At 36.0% G+C, this 25,436-nt stretch overlaps 3 protein-coding genes across 4 annotated transcripts in view; 2 read left to right on the top strand and 1 right to left on the bottom strand.

The window, feature by feature from the left end:
• LOC128208057 (molecular chaperone MKKS-like) overlaps window positions 1-10,808 on the bottom strand; it is a 23,786-nt gene extending 12,978 nt beyond the window's left edge. The window contains exons 1-5 of the mRNA XM_052911370.1: window positions 10,668-10,808; window positions 7,694-8,043; window positions 4,970-5,900; window positions 4,521-4,662; window positions 3,949-4,127 (exon numbers count right to left, since the gene is read on the bottom strand). Of these exons, the coding sequence (XP_052767330.1) occupies window positions 3,949-4,127; window positions 4,521-4,662; window positions 4,970-5,830 (1,182 nt within the window). The 5' untranslated portion in view covers window positions 5,831-5,900; window positions 7,694-8,043; window positions 10,668-10,808. The remainder of the gene's footprint in view (window positions 1-3,948; window positions 4,128-4,520; window positions 4,663-4,969; window positions 5,901-7,693; window positions 8,044-10,667) is intronic.
• LOC128208059 (uncharacterized) lies at window positions 305-2,791 on the top strand. Its single transcript, XM_052911372.1, has 2 exons — window positions 305-1,564; window positions 1,758-2,791. Exons 1-2 carry the CDS (start codon window positions 1,031-1,033, stop codon window positions 2,232-2,234), a joined length of 1,011 nt encoding a protein of 336 aa, XP_052767332.1. The 5' UTR covers window positions 305-1,030; the 3' UTR covers window positions 2,235-2,791.
• Window positions 9,183-20,710, top strand: LOC128208055 (uncharacterized). 2 transcript variants are annotated; one of them, XM_052911368.1, is made up of 11 exons: window positions 9,183-9,233; window positions 12,751-12,834; window positions 13,848-13,953; window positions 14,401-14,502; window positions 14,654-14,745; window positions 15,347-15,452; window positions 16,042-16,156; window positions 16,449-17,663; window positions 18,196-18,329; window positions 19,082-19,182; window positions 19,992-20,710. In XM_052911368.1, the coding sequence occupies exons 1-11, from the start codon at window positions 9,231-9,233 to the stop codon at window positions 20,133-20,135; spliced, it is 2,202 nt and encodes a 733-aa protein (XP_052767328.1). In that variant the 5' UTR covers window positions 9,183-9,230; the 3' UTR covers window positions 20,136-20,710. The 2 variants fall into 2 exon arrangements, with proteins under 2 accessions (XP_052767328.1, XP_052767327.1); XM_052911367.1 differs by lacking the exon at window positions 9,183-9,233 and adding an exon at window positions 10,844-10,996.
• Window positions 20,711-25,436: the final 4,726 nt, after the last annotated feature.

The raw sequence follows: 25,436 nt of genomic DNA on the forward strand, positions 1-25,436 counted from the left end.
CACAGATTTACCATTTTTACAACTTTTTTATTTTTTTGTCTTGGAAAGAGCAAATTTTTGCGTAAATATCTGCAAACCAATGATTTAAGATTGCTGACAAAAGATCAGATCGCAGATTTGCAGATTTCCGTTCGAAAATTAATGTTTAATGGCTTACTGTTAATAACGGTTTAAGAAAACTGCATAAAACATTAATTTTTGAACTGCAATATAAAAATCTGCAATTTAATTTTTGTCAGCAGTCTTATATCATTTGTTTCCATGAATGTTCGCCAAAAATGGCTCGCTCCAAGACAAAAAATAAAAAAGTTGTCAAAACGTTCAATCAGTGAGAGTGCAGCTTTAAGTCTGGGGCAAAACTTTGGGAAAGTTCATATAGAATTATTTATGTCATAGGTAAATTTTTGTAGTGGCTTTGACTCATCTTGGTTTGAAATATATTTAATTCATAACAACATTGGTTACTACAACAAATTAATATAAGTGCCATGACGCTGCAGGTGAAACATTTAGTTTACTTCCTGGATTCATTTTCAGTTAAAAAAAGATTTGTGTGCTTCAAGGAATATACTGAGCAAACTACATATATTTTGTCAATTTAATTTAATGTACATTGTAATATAATTAACAGAAGAATATAATGTTTGGTATCACCCTTTTGTGTGATATCTGATCAATTCCATGTGCATTTTTTTATTTTGAAATATCCTCAATTTAAGTGATTTTTGCAAAAGAAAGAATTTAGAGGTTAAAAAAAGGGAAAGTCTCAAACTAATTCACAAATCAAATTATGATTTACATTATGGATGTTTTATATAACTTTTGAGGGTGATTTTTTAATCTATATCGTGTGTGTGACCACACCTATTGCTTATGCAAGCAACGATGCAGTCGCGCATGGACCAAACATAATGTTGAACAAGGTCAAAAGGAATGTTATTTCATTGGCCTGATACACATTTTATTTCATAAGTGGACTGGGTTTTCATCTCTAAGAATATCACATAAGGAAATATTTGTAGAAAAAACAATGGCCACAAAGTTGAGTGACTCTGTGCTCAACTCAGGGGACTTTGAATACGACTTTCCTTGCACAGAGTGTCAAGAGCGTGCACTGAACTCGGAGGCCATCTATTACTGTGAAAACTGTACAAGACAATTCTGTGGATTGTGTATAAAGAAACATGACCAATTTTACCGTGGACATCAAATTCTTGGACTTAAAAAGAGGGATGCCTGGGGAAAAGTGATGGCCACTGATAAACAATATTCACTTGTGGAAAACAAACATTTTAAAGTTAAATTAAAACATGACAAAAATTCATGCTCAATATCTGGTATAACAGTGTTGCCAGGAGGGGAGATCGTTATAGCTGACAGTAAGAACAGGAATCTAATGCTGCTGTCGGCCTCCTACACCGTGGTGGGCCATGCCAGAGTGCCGGTGGGGCCATGGGAAATCTGTGCCGTGTCTGATAAACAGGTGGCTGTTGGCACTGTGGGCTGGGATATACAGTTCTTCCATGTCCAAAACAAACAACTCAAGATGGACAGAAAAATACAAGTAATATTTATATTCCATAACGTAACCATTGAAAAAGTTCAAAAATGATTTCTGCTTACTAGTACATATTCACCAGGTTATTATATATTGATGAATAGCCTAAAACAGCATATTTTACATAAGTGCACATAATTGGTGCCATCTACATGTATTACTTTAATTGTTCAACAGGTTTTACACTTCTTTATTTCAGATGGAGCATAAATGCTATTATGTGTCATACTCGGAAGGCCATCTGTATGTATCATCTGGTCTTACTGTGTACCAGTACACACTGGCTGGTCAGAGGGTGAGAGAGATTTACAAAACGGATGGATGGACTGTGTGGGGACTAGATGTGAGCCCAGATGGGGACAGACTCTATCTCAATGAAAACAATAAAGTGATGGTAGTGGACATACAAGGCCAAGTGCTGCTGGCCGAATTTATACATGACCTTGAAGGGCCAGGAGGTGTGTGCGTGTCCCCTAGTGGAGACGTGTTTGTGTGTGGGTATAGGTCAAACACCATCCTACAGGTGGACGGTGAATGCAAACGCAAGCTGGCCACACTGGCCACTGAGAAACATGGAGTATGCAGTCCACAATCAGTGTACTTTGACAGCAGGACCTCATCCCTTCTTGTTGGGCAACATGACACTGATGATCTTTTAGTGTTTAAATTAAAATGAACAGTCAACTCCAGAAAAACATCATTCTCAATCAAAAGGAATCTTAAAACATCAAAGATCAGAAAACGTTCCCCACAACATAATTTGTGAATTAACTGTATGCTACAGCTGGTATTCAAGGTATTCTATACATTATTATAATGCATGGTTAACTTTGTACAAAATAGGTCTTATTTGAAAGTAATTCATGTTCAGAAATAACATAATTATGTGCTATATATAAATGATTGTGTTTATACTTGAACGTGCTTTTTTTTATATATGTTTGCATTGAATAACCCCTATTGATACAAAATAGTATTAGTTGAAAGCATGCTATGCATAGAGAAAAAATATGTATCACCTATGAATATTAGAATTTTGTTTATGCATATTTTTCATATTTGTTTCGTAATGAATATTCCATTTTCGTATTCATAGCATTTTGTGTTCATGTACTTGCATTCTCTATTAATGATTGTCTTCAATACCATATTGTTAATAAAATCATAGATGTTAGTACAAATACATATCATGAAGAGTACAGTAACCTTGGTAAAGTAAACATTATAATATTATTCTCATTATTTTACTTATTTAACTGGGATGTGAAAATCCCATTCCCAACTTTGGAAACTTTATAAATGGAGAAGTTGAATTTGTGGAGCTAAATATATTGCACAATATCAAAATTATGAAACTAAGATCTTTACAACTTCAATAAAATGGGCCTGAGGGTGTACTTGTCCATGGACAAATCCAAAAGAATTGATATATATCTACATATATATGTACTATTAACATTTAATATTAATATTATACAGAGTCTGATTTAAGGTAGGCCATCCATCATTAAGATGCAATGATGTGTTAATGCATTAAGGTAGGCCATCCATCATTACGATTCAATAATGTGTTAGTGCATTGAGGTAAGCCATGTACATTAGGATGCAACGATGTGTTAGTGCATTAAGGTAGGCCATCCATCATTACGATGCAATGATGTGTTACTGCTTTTTAGATATCAACATCAAAATAATTCTATATTTCATTCATAATGATTAATCGTTATATTATTTTTGCATGGATTGCATGTTTGAATATCATAATGACGCCATTATTATGATATCCCGACACAACCTGTTTTTGATATGATATATTAAAGGGAGTTAATAAAACAAAATATTACTATGGTTAAATAGCAATTTCATTGATGTGTTTTTAAATAACATAATGTCTAAAAAGTGAAAGTTTAGGAGTAACATGTTTTTGTATTAGTGATGGATGGATTACCTTAAAGAGGGTGAAGATTTTTCCATTAAAAACCTTGCTGACAAAGGACAAAGGTGGTCACTGTAGCTCGCCATGAGCACTTCCTTCACACAGGCAAAGGTCAAAATCCCATGTTTTAATAACAATGGAAAAGCTTGATTCAAATAACAATAAGAAATGTTATGCATCTCATATATATGTGTACATAATTCTATACCAGTATCTTAGTGAAATGTTTGGCCCAAAAAGATTATAGGTCAATTTATTAAGTATCAGTTTTTTTCTTACAAATTCAGGCCTCAGTCTTTGAGCTAAAATGAAATGATATGACACAGTTAAAACAAATCGGTTTGCATCTATTTCCATAAATAAAAAAATTTCATAGCTATTGACAGTGATATTAATTTGGTAATGCTATGAAATGCCCTAGTACTTGTTATTTGAGAACAATCTAGAGCTTTACCTTTAGTTCTAGTAACTGTTGTTCCTCCTGGTGACAGAGGATAAGGGAGGTAACTGGAGTGTGTGGGTGTGTCAGGTGAAGGTAACTCCGCCTCTGAATGATCACATGATCAAGATTGGCCAATGAGCCGTAACTTGTCATTGGGATCACCATCTCTATAGACTGGATAGCATTGGCTCCTGAAGAAGATATTGGTTATAAAATGTCCATGCATGTTATAAGTAATTTTAATGTTGTGAAGAATAATGCTTTTAAATTGGCAAAGAAATATGTAGTTATTTTTATATCTCATTTTATATGCATTATATATTTCCTTTTATATGAATATCAGTATAAAAAACAAATAAGTCCCTTGAGTCTATGCTATACACTGGCACATTTTAAAACAATGGCTACCAGATTAAGTGAATTCGTGACAACAGAGGTTATTATTATTATGTAGCTCTATCTAACGTTACATTTTTTCTGTGCACTTTGCTCCAAAATCTAACAGAACTGAATATCTCACCAACCTGGTCCACCCGTCCATACAGCTACTAAGGTGGGATTGTAAAATCTCTTTGTTAACTCACCTACGAGTTTGGTGAGGTACTTAATCGGTCCACTTCCAATTCTGTCCACCACGACTACACCGGATCCCCGCAACTGGAGTTTCAGTCTCGGGTGGACAACCTTCTGACACAAAAGCAAACCCACCTTGTTCACTATCAATACCTGATAAAGAAAACGTAACTATAACATCGCAATGAATACTAATACTTAGTTCCTTGGACAAACTGGTAAGTCTATATTTATGCTTGCTTAATTTCAGTGTAAACAAACATTCAAAATAATATGAACATGCATTATACTGTAAATGGAGTACATTTTGTACATCTCCATGTGTGTAATCCAAGCTAAGTCCAGAGATAATTAATCCAGATAAGTTATTATAAAAATATTGAATATCCATTATCCTTTGATACCAGTAATTTATGTATAACAGTGTACAAGTTAAGACCACAATATAAAGCAAAAATACCTCGCAGAACTGAGTCAACTGCTTCAAGCATTCCTCATCTTTGTCCACTGCATTTTCCACATCATATTTCAATTCACCAAGTTCATCAAAGTCACCGGACATGGATGCAGTCACGACAACACATTTTATACACTGACCATGACTAGAGACATGTTTTGTAGTATTCAATTTACATTTCTTAAATCTTGATAACTCCGGAGCTTCAATAAGAACCCCAGGAAACGATTTACTATCTTCTATATCATTGCCCTCAATTTTTAACACATAAATATATTCCTGCAGGCTCCAGTCTGTTTTCTCTGAAACACTGTACAGAAACACTTCCAACAGAAGTTTTGATATAAATGACAATAAGTGATCATCCAATTGACAAAACAGTTTAGGCTTTAAAACACTTTTAATAAAACTAGTCATAAAGTTTAAGTCAGAAACTCGAGCATCAATAATAAAACTACAGTCACTGCTATTGCAGATTTCAGTCGTAAGAGTAAGGAATGATTCAAATATCTCAGCTAACAGTCTTGAATTGATTCCAGAATCCACTGAATTCAGCACCAAAGTACTTGCAAAGCTTAAGACAAACAATCCCCCATCAGCAAACAACTCCAAGTGACCCTGAGTAGACGTAACAAGCAGCTGAATAACTGGCTTTTTCACTGACAAAGATTTCAGCAAGCGTTCACACAAGGATGTCAGCGTTAAACCACCTCCACAGGAATTCTGAATAACCTTGATTTGACCAGACGGAGATCGACACGAGAGAACAATTTTCTGAAGGGTGCGTAAAGCTGGCACAAACTTTGTGATGTCTGAACGCTGTATGTTTGATTGCTGGTGAGTTTCCCGTTTAATATGAGCCATGACTTATGAAGAACCCGAATTATGATGAACCCGTCTTAAGAAAGTTTTTGAGTATGGTGTATCTCTGTCCCTGAAATAAAAGAACTGATTAGTTTTTTCAAATGGGTGGAAGCAGTCCTAAGCAAATGAGAACTTCATTTCTTTCAAACTTAAAGATGGACACTATGCAACATTTATTTTTCTATAACATAAGAAAAACAAAACAAGAGCTGTCACAGTATGTGACAAATGCCCCCGAATGTGACATTGACCTACGAACAAGGTCAGTACATGAAAAGTTGATCTTGCCTTTACGTGTCAAATACATATGGCAAGTTATTTCAAATTGCCTCTGAACATAAAAAAATACCACCCATACTTGACAACCTACACTGTTATGTCCTTATATTCAGAATTCCCTTGTGAATAAACACTTAGTGTACCTTTCACCTTAGAGGTAGGGACATGGGTCTTGCACACGACACGCTGTCTTCGTATGTGGAACACATGTAGCAAGTTATTTTAAAATCTGTCCATACAAGAGAAAGTTACAGCCCGGACACGACAACCTATACCCTATGTCCTTGTATGCAGCACTGCATTGTGAATAAACACTTAGTGTGACCTTGACCTTTGAGGTAGAGACACGGGTCTTGCACGCGACACGTCGTCTTGGTATGTGGAACACATGTGGCAAGTTAATTTAAAATCTGTCCATACAAGGGAAATTTACAGCCCGGACACGACAACCTATACTCTATGTCCTTATATGCAGCACTCCATTGTGAATAAACACTATGTGTGACCTTGACCTTTGAGGCAGGGACACGGGTCTTGCACGCGACACGTCGTCTTGGTATGTGGAACACATGTGGCAAGTTATTTTAAAATCTGTCCATACAAGGGAAAGTTACAGCCCGGACACGACAACCTATACTCTATGTCCTTATATGCAGCACTCCATTGTAAATAAACACTAAGTGTGACCTTGACCTTTGAGGAAGGGACACGGGTCTTGCACGCGACACGTCGTCTTGGTATGTGGAACACATGTGGCAAGTTATTTTAAAATCTGTCCATACAAGAGAAAGTTACAGCCCGGACACGACAACCTATACTCTATGTCCTTATATGCAGCACTCCATTGTGAATAAACACTAAGTGTGACCTTGACCTTTGAGGTAGGGACACTGGTCTTGCACGCGACACGTCGTCTTGGTATGTGGAACACATGTGGCAAGTTATTTTAAAATCTGTCCATACAAGAGAAAGTTAAAGCCCAGACACGACAACCTATACTCTATGTCCTTATATGCAGCACTCCATTGTGAATAAACACTAAGTGTGACCTTGACCTTTGAGGTAGGGACACGGGTCTTGCACGCGACACGTCCTCTTGGTATGTGGTACACATGTGGCAAGTTATTTTAAAATCTGTCCATACAAGAGAAAGTTACAGCCCGGACACGACAACCTATACTCTATGTCCTTATATGCAGCACTCCATTGTGAATAAACACTAAGGGGGCCTTGACCTTTGAGGTAGGGACACGAGTCTTGCACGCCACACGTCATCTTGGTATGTGGAACACATGTGGCAAGTTATTTTAAAATCTGTCCATACAAGGGAAAGTTACAGAGCCGGACGGACGGACGGACGGACGGACGGACGGTGCGATTTTAATATGCCCACCTTTGGGGGCATAAAAATCAGTCAAATCTGTGTCTTAAATAGACAAGAACAAAGTACACACGTGTAAAGGCAATGGCCTTCTGGTCTAGGACGATTATCTAATATTTCATGTATAAAAAAGACAATTTATTTCTCGCAATATTTCAACAAAACAAAAGTGTAAACATTTATTGTTACATGTAGATACTTACGTCCTTTTTACTCAGTACTTGTTCTGTTTTACTTTCATTTTGGGCTGCTTCACTTTTGGCTAGTTCTGCTTTTCTCTCATCTTCTTCCTTTTTTCTCTCTTCTGATTCCTTTCTACGTTCCTCTTGTTCTTTTTCCATTCTACGAATTTCAGCTCTATAGTGACCATCGAGCATTTTCCCTCTGTTACTTGGATAGAAAATTATCTGAACAGGTACGGACACCAGAAACAGGGCTAGCATCACAATAAACGGATGGTCTGAGAAGAATTTAAATTTTTGACGAAATCTTGAAAACCTTGTGGGGTTTGGTTCCGGGATCGGTTTGAACAGGGTTACTAATTTCGATGACACTGAAATAACAATTAAATCATAATTTAATTATGTGAAAATAAAACTGCAGAGCTTTCTTTTGGTCATAGGAGAATGGGGCCAGGGAACTTCCAAAACGGTAAATTTCAACACCAAAGGGACATTGAGAATAATCACAAAATAGTACATACTCTTAAAAAATATCAACAGGGTCCGTAGCTTTGGGAAGTAGCCAGGAACCTGATTATACTAGTTATTTCCTAACTGTGCAGGCTCAATACACACAGAATTTTACTATACAGGATACGAAATAGCAATAGTTCAAGCAGTAGAGTACAATGTGTCCAACCACTTGTTTCAAAGTGACTGACCAGCACAAAATGACAGAAATATGGAAGATAAAAATGACTATGGTACAAAACGACAGCATCCCACCTGTGGCCTTACCAATACTATGGCAATTGCCATGCCTAAGTTACAATAATTTGATATACCACCACCACTCTGGATATTCGAGTATACTCCAAGCCCAGCCAAGAGGTAGACACTGACTATTTCATTAAAATTTAAATAAAACCAACATCACATGTTTCTAAGTGAGTGGCAGTTACAATATGACCAAAAACAAGAGAGTTAAAAATGTGGCCTTACCAATATAATGCCCATGGCATGCTATCAAAATCTTAAGCAAAAGCTAATACACAAACATTTATGGAAAGCCAAGGTCTCACTCGGGCTAAAGAAACGTTGATGCAAATATTTACAGACTGCTAGCGTGCAATTCACACAGCTTTCACTACTACTGAGATACCAAGAAATACAGAGATACATGTACCAACTAAAACATTGAAATTGTACTTGACCTAGAATCACATCCGTCCAATATTGATGAAAACGAGAACATTTTGCAAGTGCACTGGATACTTGAAACATCAGGGAAAATGAACTTGCAGATCAGCAAGCAAAAATAGGGGGTAAAGAATGCTACAAACCATGATGAAGACTTTGATAAGAAAATAATGGAAGAACATAGAGACAAATGATGAAACACTAAGTTATGGAAGAAAACTGCACAAAGGGAAATAAAGTGTCAATTGAACATTGGAAAAAGGGTTTGTGTTGGGGAAAAACAACAGGAAATTATATAGATTCAGCTACTGAGCGGCCATAGGCACTTTAAAGATCACTGGACCAAAATCACTCCTAAACAAACAGACAACTGTGGTACATGGTAAGACCCAAAAACATATTCAGAACATTATATTTTCCATAAAAATGCTTGATGTACTCAGATGCAAGAAATAAGACTAAAACCGCGCACAGACAAAATTTTCAGTCATCAAGTACCGGCAGCTGAAGCACATGACCTTTCAACAGGAGCAAGTAGCAAGAAATGGTTACTGTGAAATCATTAATGTTCGTGGGGCATTAATGTTCGTGGTTTTCGTGGGTAGGGTGTTCCACGAATTTAAGATCCCACGAAATATAGACCCTTTATTCACTTTTTCAACTGCCATGTTGTGCATACTAGTTTATTTGTTAAAGAAGTCGCAGTATACAGCATTTATACCTGTCTCACTGTGTATATTATTATCTTTGTTTTGTTAATAAATTATATCTGCCTTTAACAAATAATAAACCAAATCAATTAAATGAGTTTTTTATGAACCAAATGACAGAAGCTGCACGTGTTTAAACATGTGCTGTTAATAAAAATCTCCAGGTTTACAAGATGTGCGTGATGAGTGTCGGTACTCGATTTTTTTATTTAATGAAATAATTAATCGATTACATTGGAGGTTACTGAGTATAAAACAACGCGTTCAATATATTTATTAAACAAAAACGTGTGAATAAATATTGAAATGATCTTGTTTACTCAAATATACGCACCTTTTCGGTGTTTTCACAGTTTGCAAAATTCTTAATTGGTATTCAATGGCTTCGCCTATCTGTATTTATGATCAGGGTACATCTTCTTTTATGACCTTAATTCCCAACCAATTCGATAATTGACATGGGTATATGCACTAATTGGCATCTCGTACCACTTTAGCGAGTGTCATAAACCATGTGACGTAGAAGACAGAAATCACGGGCAAGCGCGTGGAGATTATGCAGACGATCGCATATTCGATTTTTTTTTCAAAAATGAAAAACCACGAATTCAAGTACCCACGAAATTTTTTTTTTCGGCAAACCACGAAATTTCATGGCAACGAATATAAATGATTTCACAGTACTTCATTGTGTAATTTCCTGATACAAACAGCCCACACACATAAATAAAATAATGACAATAATTTAAACAAATTGGCATCTTTCCGTTTTTGCACAAAAAGTAATGAGAGTTTATTTCACAGAGAATGAAGCATTGAGACTATAACCACTACTGACATTGACATGTACATCTAGATCATAGGCGACAACAATGTCATTTTTTGATACACAACCACAACCACCTATAACAATATTTTTACAACAACAACAACAACCTATAGAGCACTGCCCAAGTTACAATAATTTGATATACCATCAAAACCCATGCTATTCCAGTATACTCCCACCCAAGCCAAGAATTAGAAATTGATTTGTTCATTACATTTTACATATATTCAACGACAACGTAAACAAACAAATACAGTAAACAATATATTTCGGATACCTTTCATTTCGGATAAATTTCTGTTGTCATAAAATCAACACAATGAATGAATAATGGATAGTCAACATTTGTTTCGATGGTCAACACATTCATGGATCATTTTGAGCATATTCCATCCAGGTAATTAATGTTATTGATGCAGATATTTCGTCATTTTGAAGGTCGCCTCACTGTCACCTCGTGACTTCGGCGTCTATGGATGGTCCTACAAGAGACACCGAAGCATTTTATTATGACGTTTATTTCTTATTTTGTTGTTGATTCCACGTTTATTAAAAAAATGAGTAAAAAACAGTAACATGGCATTAACTGAGTTAAAGTACTTGCGGGTAAGAACATGTTTAATAATACATATGTTGCTGCAAATTTACGGCATGATCGATTAATTATTAAGCAACTGAGTAAATTAAATTTATCCTAACTTTTTTGGCGGAATTATGTATTTTTAAACCATCAATAAGGGTATTCATAAAGCACAGGGGAATATTAAAAATATATTGATAAAATATCTGTGTGTGGTCAGGATAATTAAATATCACAGCACAAACGTCTATTTAATATTGAGTTAACAGCTGTTCCATTCAGTTGATGGATGTTAACAGTGGAAAGATAACTGCGTCATCTTTAAGTACTTGTAACTGTATGAGTTGTCCTTGTATTGTACTTACTGATGATACTGAAATAGTCATCATGTAATAAAGTTTGTATTGTCAGCAAGTCTTGATTCCTACAGTTAATCAACACAATCAATCTAATCTGCTAAATAAATCAAGTTAGATACCCCCCCCTTACCCCCCCCCCTCGAAGTCTCGAAGACAAAACCACCGCATTCACCCAGCAATGGGGGGTCACCTGGAAGGTTAAAACACGGCCCATTTCCCCGTCTATCCCCGGTATACCCCTGTACATGGGAGGCCATGGTTACGATTCTATACATGTATGCAAAGGAAGACCCTTTTTTTTGGACTAAGGTATATGCATGTAACCACAAAATATTTCATTATCTCAGCAACTTCATTACATTTTGCATTGCAACTTTAAACAAGTGTTTTTAACCATCCAATCTATATAATTAATAAATTAATATAACTCTGTTTTTGCAAAAAAAATTGCAAATTATGGCCCTTTATTATTTGACTAGAAATTCTGGTTACAGCTCTGCATGTAAGCAAGCAATAAGACAATATCTCAGCAACTTGCTGATGTATTACATCCAGACTATATACTCAATCCAAGTTATGGCTCTTAAGCAGGCCCTTTTTGCATATAATATGAATTATGGCCCTTTATTTTCAACATTAAGGTTTTGCATGAAAGCACATGTAAGTAAATATCGCAACAAATATGGTACTCCAACTAAATTACAAGTAAGGTAACTCTGTTTTGCATTTAATGCAAATTATGGCTATTTATTTTTATTTTTATTTAACAAATTCTGGTTACAAACCAACAAATTTGACTATATTCATTGTGGTGAAGCAATCAATATTTTCCCTATGCATGACATGTTTTACGTATCACTTTCATTTTATTTCTTAAGAAAATAAAGACTCATTGATCAATTTTTAGGATAAAGATGAGGAAAATGGGCCAAAATATCTATGATAAATTTCAACATAAGCAATAGAAATTTTGTCATAAATGTGTTTTTGAAGATATATGCCTTAGATATAAAATGGTCTCCAGAAATATGGCATGTAAGGCTGCTTTTGGATGATAATTTACATATTTTCTGTATATATCCCAGTTTCTTGAATTTTACTGGCACAGGAAGTGCATTTATGATTCAGGTCCTTGCATTGAAAATCTGCATGTTAAAAAAAACACATCGACTTTCTATTGGTGGGGCTGAAACTTTCCCACTCTTTTTCTATTGCTTAATTTTATCTTTATTTAATCATTAAGCCTTTTTTTTATTCAGATCTTGGGTAATAGAGCGCTATTGTACTATTGTACCATTGCATAGCAGTTTTCTTTAGGCAACTCGACCAGTATGCCTTGGAATCCGATGAAAATGACTATAGTCAATTGTTTGGTTTGATATTGAAAAGAAACGATACAATAATTTAGTATTCATTTACAGGTCTCTGCAAAGTCTGTTTTGCCCGTTGAGATACATGCTATTAATGAGGGCACATCGTCCTGGCTAACTGATAAACATGTGAAGGTTTGTGGCTTTAAACTATTTTAATATTTTTGCTTATTAAACTAGTACTTTTTATTAATTTTACATATGAGGTTTTGCATCTGGGGTTTGTGGTGATGCTTCTCCAAATATTTGTGAAGTTATGGCCCTTGTCTCTGTGAAGTTATGGCCCTTGTCTCTGTGAAGTTATAGCATATAGAGTATGCACCTGGGTATAGCATGTGGCAGACTCCAGTAAGACCTGAGTTCTGGCCCTAAAAGTTGCAATTAAAGCATACAATCTTATGTCCCCTATATTGATAAGTATATGAGCCAGGGTCATGAAACTTTCCTGTATAACGTCATTCTATAATTTCATTTGCCATGTTAAGTTTTAAAATGTAAAAGAGTTTTTTGTTAGTATTTTGAAAAAAAACCTTAAGGCCGAAACATCAATAAAGAGTTAAATATAGGATATTATAAGTTATGGGGTTAGTAGGTGACCTGATATGGGATATACGGGGCAAAAGAAACCATATCGGGTGAGAGTGAAGCTCGAACCCAAATATTGTTTACTGCGCCCCGTATATCCCATATCGGGTCACCTATTAACCCCGTAACGTATATATCGCGTCAACTACCTGTTAACATGTTTCATTTATTGGTGACCCAATATGGAAAAATACGGGGTCACTGCGTGCCCAGTTTTGGACCAATGGCGTTGCATCATTCATGTTGGTGGTGTGATAATATATATATATATATATTGGCAGAAATATGGCCCATGCCGATTTTAGTAGGGGCATAGATGTCTTATAGACAAATTTCTAGATACTAGGATGTGTCTAATATGGGAGAGGGCTGTAACTGATGTTGGCTCTTTCAATCCTTTTTAACTTTGAATTAATAATATCATCGTAATATTTGTTTTCAGGCATTAAAATATTATTAAATTAAATGTGTATACTAAGGATATTTAGACCTATAGACTTTTTAAATGAAAGTGTTACTATCCGCCAATATGAAAAGTGTGCATTACTTGTAAATAATTGCAGGAGATAATAGAGTTGGTGCAAGGTGCAGTAGTCTCATACTTGGAGAGCGGAGTGGGGAAAAAACAGTCTAGTAAACAGCAAAACAAGCCAGCAGATATTATTACCGGTGAGCTTGTACATGTATATAGATTAAATTTGAGACTTGTTGGAAGTTATATGAATGGTAATGGCATAATTCATCTATAATTTGAGTGTCTGTTCGTAGACTCTAAATATTTTAGTAATCAACCTCAATTAACAACATCACCTTCTGCTTTCTACAGAAGAAAATGATCTTTATAAGCTTTTAGCTTTCGATCAAATTGTTAATAATTTGAATGTAATTATATGTTTTCACTTGTATATTTTCATGAAATAAATATGTTTAAACCAACAACATCACCTTGGTCATATCTCAAAATTGTTATAATGACACCAGTGACAATACTCAAGTGTGTTGCAAGGCCTATAACTCTAGCTATTAGCTCAGTATTTGTCAAGTAATGCCCCTTCATCAACTTATAGCGCTGTTGTCTTCAGTTTAATGAATGATATTTCTCTGATGATCTTTCAGGCCATACTGTGAGGCTTGGCTATGTCTTCAAGTCGAGGCATTGTAACCAGACGTGTTTGATTGATATGAAAAATGTGCGGACTTCACGAGATTTAGATCATGGTAACAAGTATTGTACATGTCAATCATTTACTTGTTAATAAATGCATAAAAACTAAATGGAAGTGAATTTCCTTTTTTTTGTGTGTGTGTCAGACTTCTACATTAGTTTTCAATATTTTTTTGATACACATATATACATATTTAATTTCAGGTCCTGAACTGCGTAATTTTAGCATCATGAAGGAGAAGCTGGTAGTTTACGCCCAACCCTTGATAGCAGGTGCTCCAGCAGGAACATCCCAGGTGAGATCGAGACTTGAGAGAGGGGCATTCAGAATTGCTCTGTTTATAAATAGGCTGTGGGAAAATAAGGTAGTTTATGACCACCACCTGACAGCATGTGCTCTTGCTGGAACATCTGTGGTGAGATTGACGCTTTAAAGAGAAGAGATCAAATATGCATCATTTATTTAGTCAGTGGGAGAAGCTGGTAGTGTATGACCACCCCTTGACAGCATGTGCTTCCTTATTGACTGAGGGCAATTCAGTAACTGTTGGCTTTATTTAGTCTTTAGGGGATGCCTGTCAAATTTCCATGTCAACTATGTCTTTGAGGCTTTTCATTTTCGTGAAAGCTGCAAAAATGATCTCTTTTTACATTCATGGGAAGTTTCTTGGAAGGTATCTACAGCATTTAGGTTGGATTAATTACATGTATGTTACTTAAACATGTCATGCAAAGTCAAAGATATTAATATCTAAAAGTTTCTTTGACACAAATTTTATTAAAATGGCAAGTGGTTGTGAAGAAAGTGAACTGTTCTTGATTTTTTATTACGGAAAATCCATTCTTATGCAATGATAAATGTTATACTATAACATATTTGTTTCGCTCATGATATAGCTTGTGCGCTTGATGAATGAGAGGCGTGAGTCTTCCGGTGGTGTAGGAGTAAGCATCAGCAACTACTTCCAGAAAATCCCTTCACAGTCCAGTGCTCAGTCTACAGGTTTGTGTACATGTCTGCATTCGGTGGTTTTGTCCCAAGTTGTTACCTGCTATCTAAGTTTATAATAAAAGTACAAGTTTTGACTTCTTCCAACTTTTCTTAAATTGCTGAATTTTAACCATTTTACTATGATTGTAAAAAAGTTATTTTAACAGAATATTCTTGTTGCTACAACTCTGTGCATGAATGTGGACTTAGTATCTTTATATATGCCAAAAATGTGGCATAATTTTAATGATCCATTTTATTCTAGCGATATAATTAATTAATTATATGAGACCCCTGGTATATAGAGTCTTACCTCTATTTAATGTGTTTTGTCTGTAAAATTAATCCAGATGATTTGGTTCAGAAGCAGGTCATGTCCCGTCAAGCAGGCCGCTTTACATGTATGCAGCAACATAACCAATGCATCTACACAAAACAGTTTACTTTAAGCACACTTCAATTTAATTTACATGATATGGCAATGTTAATAATGTATAAATAACAAACACTCATCAATACAGCTAAAGGGAAAAAATCTGAACAAAATATTCTTTATAAATAAGTGTAAATAACCATTGCCTATTTTAATTTGTGTGTACAGAAACCAGTAGGGCACCAGTAGAGCATGAGTCCCAGTCTACTGTAGAGGACACTGAGACTGCCTGTCTGCCTGCGGCCCCTCCCAGTGAAGGACGCCGGAGCAAAATCAAAAACATGTAAAAGAATGCATTTATATAATAGATTAATCCTAAATACTAGTAATGCAAACAAATTTAATGTTATTGTCATAAAATTTCATGGTTTTTGTGAGAACACAAATTCATGGATTTCGGGCTTAATCAGCCATTTTGTTTGTTGTTCAACTTAAATGTTACTCAATCAGATATTCAATAGTTATATAACTTATTAGAAGCAGATTCATGTAGATCTCATGTATCTTTTAAAAGTATCTTATTTAAAGAGAGGTATTTTGAGATGCTTAGGGTTGATGTTTCATGTTTGTTACAGATTGAAAAGGACACACATTGGAAAAAGCAGGCTGAAAAGATCAACAGTTGCTGGAAAATGCGTACCTAAAAACGAAAACATTGATCCAGAAAGTAGCTGTCATTCTACTAGTGAACATAGTGTAGTTAAAGATGAAAACAAATTACTAGTTACCAATAAATCTGACATAAAGATTGAAAAAGAAAATAAAGTTTCGTATACTATAGCTGGTGTAAAGGTTAGACCGGTGTCGATACCAGATATTGATATTGACAGCAACTCGGGTGACACTCAATCATTAACAGTAATAAGTGTTGAGGCTGCCAAGGAGATGCAGCAAAAAAATGAGACACAGTCTAGTGAAAATGATCCTTGGGAAAACCAGTCTGAGTCACATGGTAACTCAGCTGATGAGTCATCATCTTCTGATGATATGATGGATTTACCATCAGTGAGCTTTTGTTTAAAGCCGGGAAATGAAAAGCGCGGAAAAAGAGTTTTATCTCAAAAACAAAATGGTGATTATGGACCTGTTGCTGCAAATGAATCTCCGAAGTTTGGCACAAAAAGGAAGCATTTGCTTAAAGAAGACAATAAAGACATCATAGAAGAGCGTGAGTACATTGATGGTCAACTTGAACCTGCTGGAAAAAATAGAAAAGAAAGATTAGATGCATGCAAGTCATTACAAAAATTCAGGTTTAAAAAACGAAAACTTCCGAAATTTTCGGACTCTGATTCAGACAGTAGTGTTCCAGAGAGAAAAGCTGTACGAGTTGATAGATTATCGACTATTGATTCTGAATCTGAAGAGGGAGCTCTTTCAGACAATAAGAAATCTGCAACAATTCAGGAGGAAGCTAAGTATTCTGGTAAACCTTCAAATCCTACAAAAGTTATAGAGGAAGCGAAAACTTCAACGAGTTATATGACAGCAGAGAAATCTTTAAAATCAAATGTTTTTAGAAATAAATCAGATTTTGTTAACCTTGAACAGATGAAAGTGAGTCGGGGAAAGATGAACATTTCAAAATCATTTTTTACTGACGATGGCTCTAAAGTACAACCGAAACTATCTTTCTTCATGAACAAAGGGAAAGAGAACAAGCAGAAATCTGAAGATGATGATGTTGATGCTGCTGATTTAGATTGTGAGTTGATTATGGAACTTTGTGCCACGCCTAGAATAAAAAATGAGAGAGACGCTGCAGTCAACAAGGAGATTGAGGAAATAAGGTTAGAGATAGTATTAGAAAACATTTTTGAATACATTTATAAATAAGAAATATTTTGATAATTGAATACAAATTGATGTTTGTTTATTATGGAGAGAGCTAGAAACAAGCTTGAATAAGACACATTAATGTGAGTCTGCTGCCTGTGTAAAAACTAGCAAGCAGGTAGCCAGGTGACTCATGTCAGACTAGAGTTGCTAATCTCTGGTGAGTGGCAATGACTGGACCAGTCTTCCTCCGCATGGTTTCTGATTTCTGAGAAAAAAAGTACATGTTGGCATGATGTAAGTTTGGTTAGTCATCAAACAAGCTGGACAAGTGGGTCTCCTTGTTGAAAACTAACCTATCGTACATACTACCATTGGATCTTTTAACACTCAAAGTTTATATTTGTTTTTGATAAAATATACTCTCAAATTACATCATGTCAACGAGAGTGATTAATATGATGTTGTAATACTTGTTACCCAATCATTAAATAAATTTATTTTGACATATTTAGTTGTAATCGTCCATGCCTTTCTTTTTTGCAGCAATGTTGAAGACCTCAATCAGGAGCAGCTGGAGCACATGGTGCGGCACAGAGAGGGGTATCTGAGGAAGATTTTTGAGGGCAGCGTTCTTTGTGAGAGACATCTGGATTTCAAGCGGGGCGGTAGTAGCAAAAGTAAGCCATTTGTAACTTCAGTAATGCATGGTATACATATGGAGGGCTCCACATGGGTTTAAATTGAGTGAAAACTCTGTGTCACTTGAGTAAAACATATTTTTCTTTAATAACTTGATAACATATGTATATATTAGCCCTATCACTGGCTTCCACTACCAGTTTCAAGGGAGGAACAGTGAAGATTATGCACATCATTTTATATTTTGTGTTTGACAAAAAATGTGGTTGCTGTGGCAATGAAAATAGTGAAAACACCACTTTTTACTGGATCTTTGCACAACTCATAAACTATAAAAGCTATATTAATGACACTTGTTATGTAGTGAGAACACCATTAGGAGATTATGTGTTTCCATTATTGTTTTGTCAGACAAAACAAAGATAGTATGAATGTCCACGTGGAGAAAAATGAATGCTGCGATAAAGCAAGAAGTAGGTAAGCAAGGTATATGAACCTTTGTGTACAAGTGATTAAAGGTAAAAAAAAAAGGAAATATTGTTTCTACGGCAACACAACCAGTAATGGGCTATTGTATTGCAAGCAGTTTTCAGTGACATGTTTTTCTTGGGTTATGGCCCTTGGCTAATTGAGATGAAAGCATTGGCATCCTATGGTGATGGTATTTTTCCTCATTTTTTGTTCATTCAATATACATCCGATAACCAAACTGTCAGAAATTGATTTATTCTTATTGTTGTCTACAGCTGTTCACAATATTGTTTAAATGGATATACACTTTGTTTTTCAGGAGACCTAGACTATAACTCTCGTATTGGTTCCTACACAGACGAGCAAGTTGATACAGTCATGGAGGCTCTTATAAACATTTTCTGTAAACGCCATAACAAGGTTTGTTAGCCGTTCATAACTTTATTGGTGTACTGAACATTAAGGTTTGATTGTGTGAAAGTGTTAAACTTAATGGAACAAGTTTTGCAATATGGCTTCATTCAGAATCTTTTCAACAGAAGAACAGGTTGTAGTTATTATGTCTCCCCGATAAACAGGTAGACATATTTTTTTTGCTCATGTCCAATTATGTCCGCTCCATATCTCTTAAACACTTTAAAGGGTTTTGAAATAACTTGCTACAAATGTTCACCATACAGAGACGATGTGCAGAGTGCACGTTAAAACCAGCTTGGTTCAAGGTTAAGGGCACACTTAGAAATCAAAGGTCATATTACAACATTTCGTGACTGCTGCACAATTCTTAAAATGCTTGAAGGATTTTGAAATAACTACCCACAAATGATCACTATATTGAGTAGATGTGCATATTGCATGTTACAACCAGCTTTAATCATGGTCAAGGTTACACTTAGGGGTCAAAGGTCATATGACTCTTTTTTTGTCCGCTCCATATCTTTGGAAGGATTTTAAAATAAGGTGCAACAAATGTTTACCATATTGAGACAATGTGCAGAGTGCATGTCAAAACCAGCTTGGTTTGAGTCAAGGTCACACTTAAAGGTCAATAGTCATATGACTACATTTTTTGTGTCTGCTTCATATAGCTCTCAAGTCCGTATACTGGGTGCTTTTTGAAAGGGAACATACTTTATGTGGGGCTCAGTCCATAGACAGACTTTCGGTGATATACAGAATCCATAACCAATCACACCCTTGTATCTTAGTGCTCCCGATTTATATTGCAGTACCTGGACTACCTGATGAAGGTGCTACTACCTGAAATGCTGGTGAAGATCTACATGGATATACACAACACCAGTCATGAAGCAAGTGAACAGATCCTGGCCCATGACTGCAACCCAAAACTGTATAAAACACACCAGCCTTGATGGAAGTGAATTGACTGCTATCCAATACTGTATAAAACACACCAGCATTGATGGGAGTGAATTGACTGCTACCCAATACTGTATAAAACACACCAGCCTTGATGGGAGTGAATTGACTGCTACCCAATACTGTATAAAACACACCAGCATTAAGGGGAGTGAATTGACTGCTACCCAATACTGTATAAAACACACCAGCCTTGATGGGAGTGAATTGACTGCTACCCAATACTGTATAAAACACACCAGCCTTGATGGGAGTGAATTGACTGCTACCCAATACTGTATAAAACACACCAGCATTAAGTGGAGTGAATTGATTGCTACACAATATTGTATAAAACACACAAGCATTGATGGGAGTGAAAAGATCCTGGCCCATGACTGGTGCCTAATATGATACAAAAATCACCAGCTATGAGGCTGTTCATCAGATTCTGGCCCATACTGCTACCCAATACTGTATGAAAAGGGTAAACAATACCCACTGAAGAGATTGTTGAAATGTAATTTTAACTTACAATTACAGTACGTTATTATGAAATTATTGATAACATAAGAATAAATTGAGCATCTTCGAAAATATTTTTTTGTGTTGAAACTTGAATTATTGTCTATTTAGCCACGGACTTATAAACTGTTATAGATCAATGATTTAGCAAAGAAGCAACTAAATAAGGACTTTACCTAGAAATGTTTTTTTGAAGCGCCACTTTCGATTGATGTCTTCCCTTGAATCGGAGCAGGTTAGAAGAAATGTTTTGTACAGCTGAAAGCAATTTTATGATCAAAGAAAAATAGATAGTATTATCTCCCCCTGGCAGCAACAGGTTAGTATTATCTCCCCCTGGCAGCAACAGGTTGCAATTTCCATGTAATGCCTTCCAGATGTTACAAATTAATAACTTATTCAAAACGTATTTGAAGTAATAATGAAGAAGATAAATATGAAACAATTGGTCAAGGAATTATAATTTTTGAACTGTTTACATTTTAACATCGTTATTTTTTAATTTTTCAATATCCTAACTGTCATTGAGTACCTTTTGAAGTTTCAAATCAGGCTTCGGATTAAATTTGCTTAAATAAAATCAAAGTAGAAGCATGACAAGGTGAGATAACAAGAAAATGCCCAACACATGGGATAATCAGTATTATGGCTTATGGAGCTGTCCGAGAAATAGATCGTCGGAGAGTCGGCCTTATTGTCAGTTGTTTGTATTGAAGACCTCACAATATTGTTGAATGAATGGACAGTGTGTGTGTTTCTACATGTTTCCCCCATAAGAGATGTTTGATAAACTTATCAGATTGCGTTTGGATTATCTACATGTACTGACCCACAAACAACTATGGTTCATCTGATGGCGAAGAGCGATCTATTATCAAATTTTCATAGTACAACACTGTTCTTGTTCTCAATAATTGTGCGGGACCGTAACCTTGGCTTTTAACATACTCACCTAAAATCAATTCGGTCATTTACTTGTCAAGAAAAAACCTATCACCGAAGATACATGGACCTACATCAATTTTTCTCTGGTATTGTGAGGATTTTTATAACACCGTTGACCTCGACCTTTGAAATACTGAACTCAAAATAATAGGGTTCATCTGCTGGTCAAGGGCAACCCTACACGGACTCGTCATGACCCTTCATGAAGGCGATCTCAAGTTATTGTACGAACGTGTTAATGAAACTGAAGTCTGCAACCTGACCTTTAGCGAACTGACCTCAAAACAGAGGTTATCTACAAGTAAACGCCAACCTACCACTGAAGTTTCATGGCCATAAGGTTAATACGTGCTCGAGTTATTGTGCGGAGAAGACATGATCTACCGACCATTATACCTACCAACAGACCGTCATTTGCAAACCTTAATACAAAATTGCTAGGTTTGTCCGTCTGCCGGTACAAATACATAGACATTTCTAAATAAGACATAAAGGTCTGGCTGTGTGAAAGTGATAAACTTAATTATTATTAAACAAGTTTTGCAATATGGCGTCATTCACTTTTTCAACAGAAGAACAGGTTTTAGTAATTATCTCTCCACATAAACGGGAAGACATATTGTTTTTGCTCAAGTCTATCTGTCTGTGTGTCTGTCTGTCACAAATAGTGTCCGCTTCATATCTCTTGAAATAAGCAACCATGTCATGTTCAGTTGTGTTTCAGAAAGTAAAATAAAATCTATGTAAAAAAAAAAAAAAAATCAAATATTTTATTCAAAAAACAATATTATGCTTCTGAAATAACTTTTTTGCCGCAAACAAACAGCCTGTTCCAGAATTTTCTAATTCTGTCAACAATTCTTTTCTTTCTCTGTTTCTGTTTTGGAGCAGCATTTGACGTGACATCATCATTCTTGTCAAACTCGACAAAGTCATCATTTTCTTTGAATGCGATCTCATCATGTACTTTATGTATGTTTGCCTCAGCTAAGTTGTTACTATTAATATCAAATGGCTCCATATCATGTTTTTCAGAGTATGTAGATTTTAAATCTATGTTTACCCTGGGAGTAGGATTTGTTATTGGTCCAAGGTTTTCCAATACCCCCGTACTTTCTTCACTACTAGATGAGAGCTTGTTTTCTAAGGCTGCGGCTTCAAACTCGTCTGGCTGAACTTCACTTACGTTTGTGCTAGCAAATTCAAATCCCACGCATTCAGGGATACCGGTTGGTGACTTGGTTGAAACTTGCAACTTATTTGCACGTTTAATGATCGGCTCTATCCAAAACTCGACACGATTGCTTTGAAAATCCGGCACCTCAAATAGTTGAACGCTCTCAGCTTCCTTAAGGTTTAGCTCTGCGATGTCGAACTTTTCTGTCGGTGCACCAATGTGGAGAAGTGAGCGCAGATCGATCCCTGTTGGCTTTGGCGGCGTGAATTTCGGCAGGAGCGGCTGAATGGACTTACAAACCACGTCGGACTTTGGGCGGATACGACTCACTGCCTCGCACTTCCAACTGTCGGGGTGTGGCAAGAACTCTTTGTCTGCAACGATTAACAATATATGGTTACTTGCTTAACATGTGCTATCCTTAGCTTACTGCAATGAAATAAACGCGCGTTATTAATCAAGAGAACCCTTTTTTATAAAAAATATAATAAATTTTATAATTAAACAAACCTTTCTTCCTTAGCAGTGGATGTTTTTTCCATGCGTATTGGTCAACCACCAACTCCTCGAAGACTTTATTCTTCGTCTGCTCCCGGAGCGCTCTTCTTAGCATCTCCTCTTTCCGTATCAATTCTTGTAGCTTGAATTCTTGCTTCATTCTTGATGCGAACTCTTCAAAATCGTCGGCGTTTCGTAGCCTCCCGGTGTAGTACAAGGTGTTAGTGATGCTCATTTTTTAAAATAACGCAGGATAATTGCTTTTTGTGATGACTTCTGTTCACTGTACAGCTTCGAGCTTTGGCGAATATGTGCGTCTATGGCAATGACGTTAAAAAACGTCACATAGTAAGCGTTACGTCATAACGTCCTTGTAAGATAGCCAATCAAAAAGATCACGGACAGATGGGCATACGGCTTAAGTTGCGTTAGTGAAACATTTGATTTAAATTTCACACGTAAATAGAAACATAGTAGCTCCAGGAATGCGTAAAAATTAACAGCACCTAGTCGTTTGTTGTCGAAATAGTTTTCAGTAAGGTTAAGGTAGTTCGTGTAGAGTTTTGTTTCGACAAGTAGTATGCATAACCATCATAATGTTCAATGAATGATAAACATAGCAACTTTTGTATTCATTCCAAAAGCGTTAACTTTTTATATTACTTCAAGCGCTAAACATACTCGATAGCGCCACCACTAGGGCAACAGCGCCACCACTTTTATAAATATGTGCATTTTTCCTTTTTAAGAAGTGCTTATTTGGTTATGTTGTGTTCCGGCATAGGTACTATACATAACAGTTATGTTTGCATGCGTGAGAATGTTCTTACGGGGTTTGTAAGCACCGAAATGTACTTGCTATGCAATCAGATCTCAAAATATGCACAAGTCCGATTCGGGAGAAAAGCTCCTGACACCACAGTTTGCACAATATTGTTCAAAACGAAATACAGTAGTAACCAGCCTATAGTAAAAGTGTTTTTACACGATACCACATTCTCCGATTTTCGAAATATGTGCGTTAAATGAAATTATCAAATAAAATATAAATCATACTCACGTTTGTTCATGTAAACATAGGGCACAGCTCCACCACGGAAGTGTCGACAGCTTTTTTTCTTTGCACCACCGTAAAGTGGTTGAGCTGGCGTTTAGAGGCCATGTAAGGTTTATTCCCCCAAGATATAGGATTCGACCAAGCATGTTTAAATTTGTGGAGTCAACTAAAAATAAGACAATTCTAAACAGTTTATCTAATTTCTTGTGTAAATGTAATAAAAGAATTCATCAAGTGGAACATTCTGATTAAGTTTAATGCAAATGGGATCAAATATGTCTTCCAAATAGTTTTCTAAGATTTGACCTACTGAACTAGTTTTTTAACCCCGTGAGACCCACTTTTAGGAGCGGTCGAGATTTCAACAAGGGGAACAATCTGATCAAGTTTGGACATTATCCGACCATTCCCTTCAAAGATATGGTACGAAAAAATGTCTGACGGACGGAAAACGCCTAAAACAATATTCCCCTCCTGAAATTTTAGGTTCGGCAGGGGATAATAAATAACTGAAGTCTCATTACAGATAAAGGAAGTATAGTGTATGTGGGTGTGATGGTGATGTCTATATCACACTGATGGTGTTAGAGTTTCTTCCCTTTGACTATAAGCAGTTTGATGTTTAATTGTGTAATTATAATTTACGTGACGTCTCCCTCGAGGAAATTTCTGTATATAATCCATGAAATAATACATTACGATTTATTTCTGGGTGATAGTCAATTTTTATTACTGCCATTTATATTTATGCCCGATGCAGAGTGAGAATGTTGGGTAACTCTGCCTTATAAACCTGCCTAGCCTGATGTTGGAGTTTCCTCCCTTTTACCTTGATAAATCTGATTTTTAATATTGTAGCATATGTGACGTGTCCCTCGAGAATATTTATGACTTTCATTTATGTTTGCTCTTTTTCTTATGTTTTCCGATTCCAGTTTGCTCTACAGTGAAATCCGGCGCACACGTACCTCGGCATCCGGAATACCACTAACGTTGAACCGGAATATGGCGCACCAAAAGGCAATGGGGTAACGACCTCTGATATGTAAGTTTAAAGGTCAAAATATTTGTCTTTTCATGAAAACTATGTGCAACCATTAATATTCAATATAT

The sequence above is a fragment of the Mya arenaria genome, chromosome 11, assembly GCF_026914265.1.
Source record: "Mya arenaria isolate MELC-2E11 chromosome 11, ASM2691426v1".
Taxonomy (NCBI): domain Eukaryota; kingdom Metazoa; phylum Mollusca; class Bivalvia; order Myida; family Myidae; genus Mya; species Mya arenaria.

Excerpts from the sequence above, each read along its gene's own strand:
- LOC128208059 (XM_052911372.1), top strand. The coding sequence starts at position 1,031 with ATGGCCACAAAGTTGAGTGACTCTGTGCTCAACTCAGGGGACTTTGAA. Across the intron at positions 1,565-1,757 it reads AGATGGACAGAAAAATACAA|ATGGAGCATAAATGCTATTA; the intron begins GTAATATTTATA and ends TCTTTATTTCAG.
- LOC128208055 (XM_052911367.1), top strand. The coding sequence starts at position 10,967 with ATGGCATTAACTGAGTTAAAGTACTTGCGG. Across the intron at positions 12,835-13,847 it reads TAACTGATAAACATGTGAAG|GAGATAATAGAGTTGGTGCA; the intron begins GTTTGTGGCTTT and ends AAATAATTGCAG. Across the intron at positions 17,664-18,195 it reads AAGGAGATTGAGGAAATAAG|CAATGTTGAAGACCTCAATC; the intron begins GTTAGAGATAGT and ends TCTTTTTTGCAG.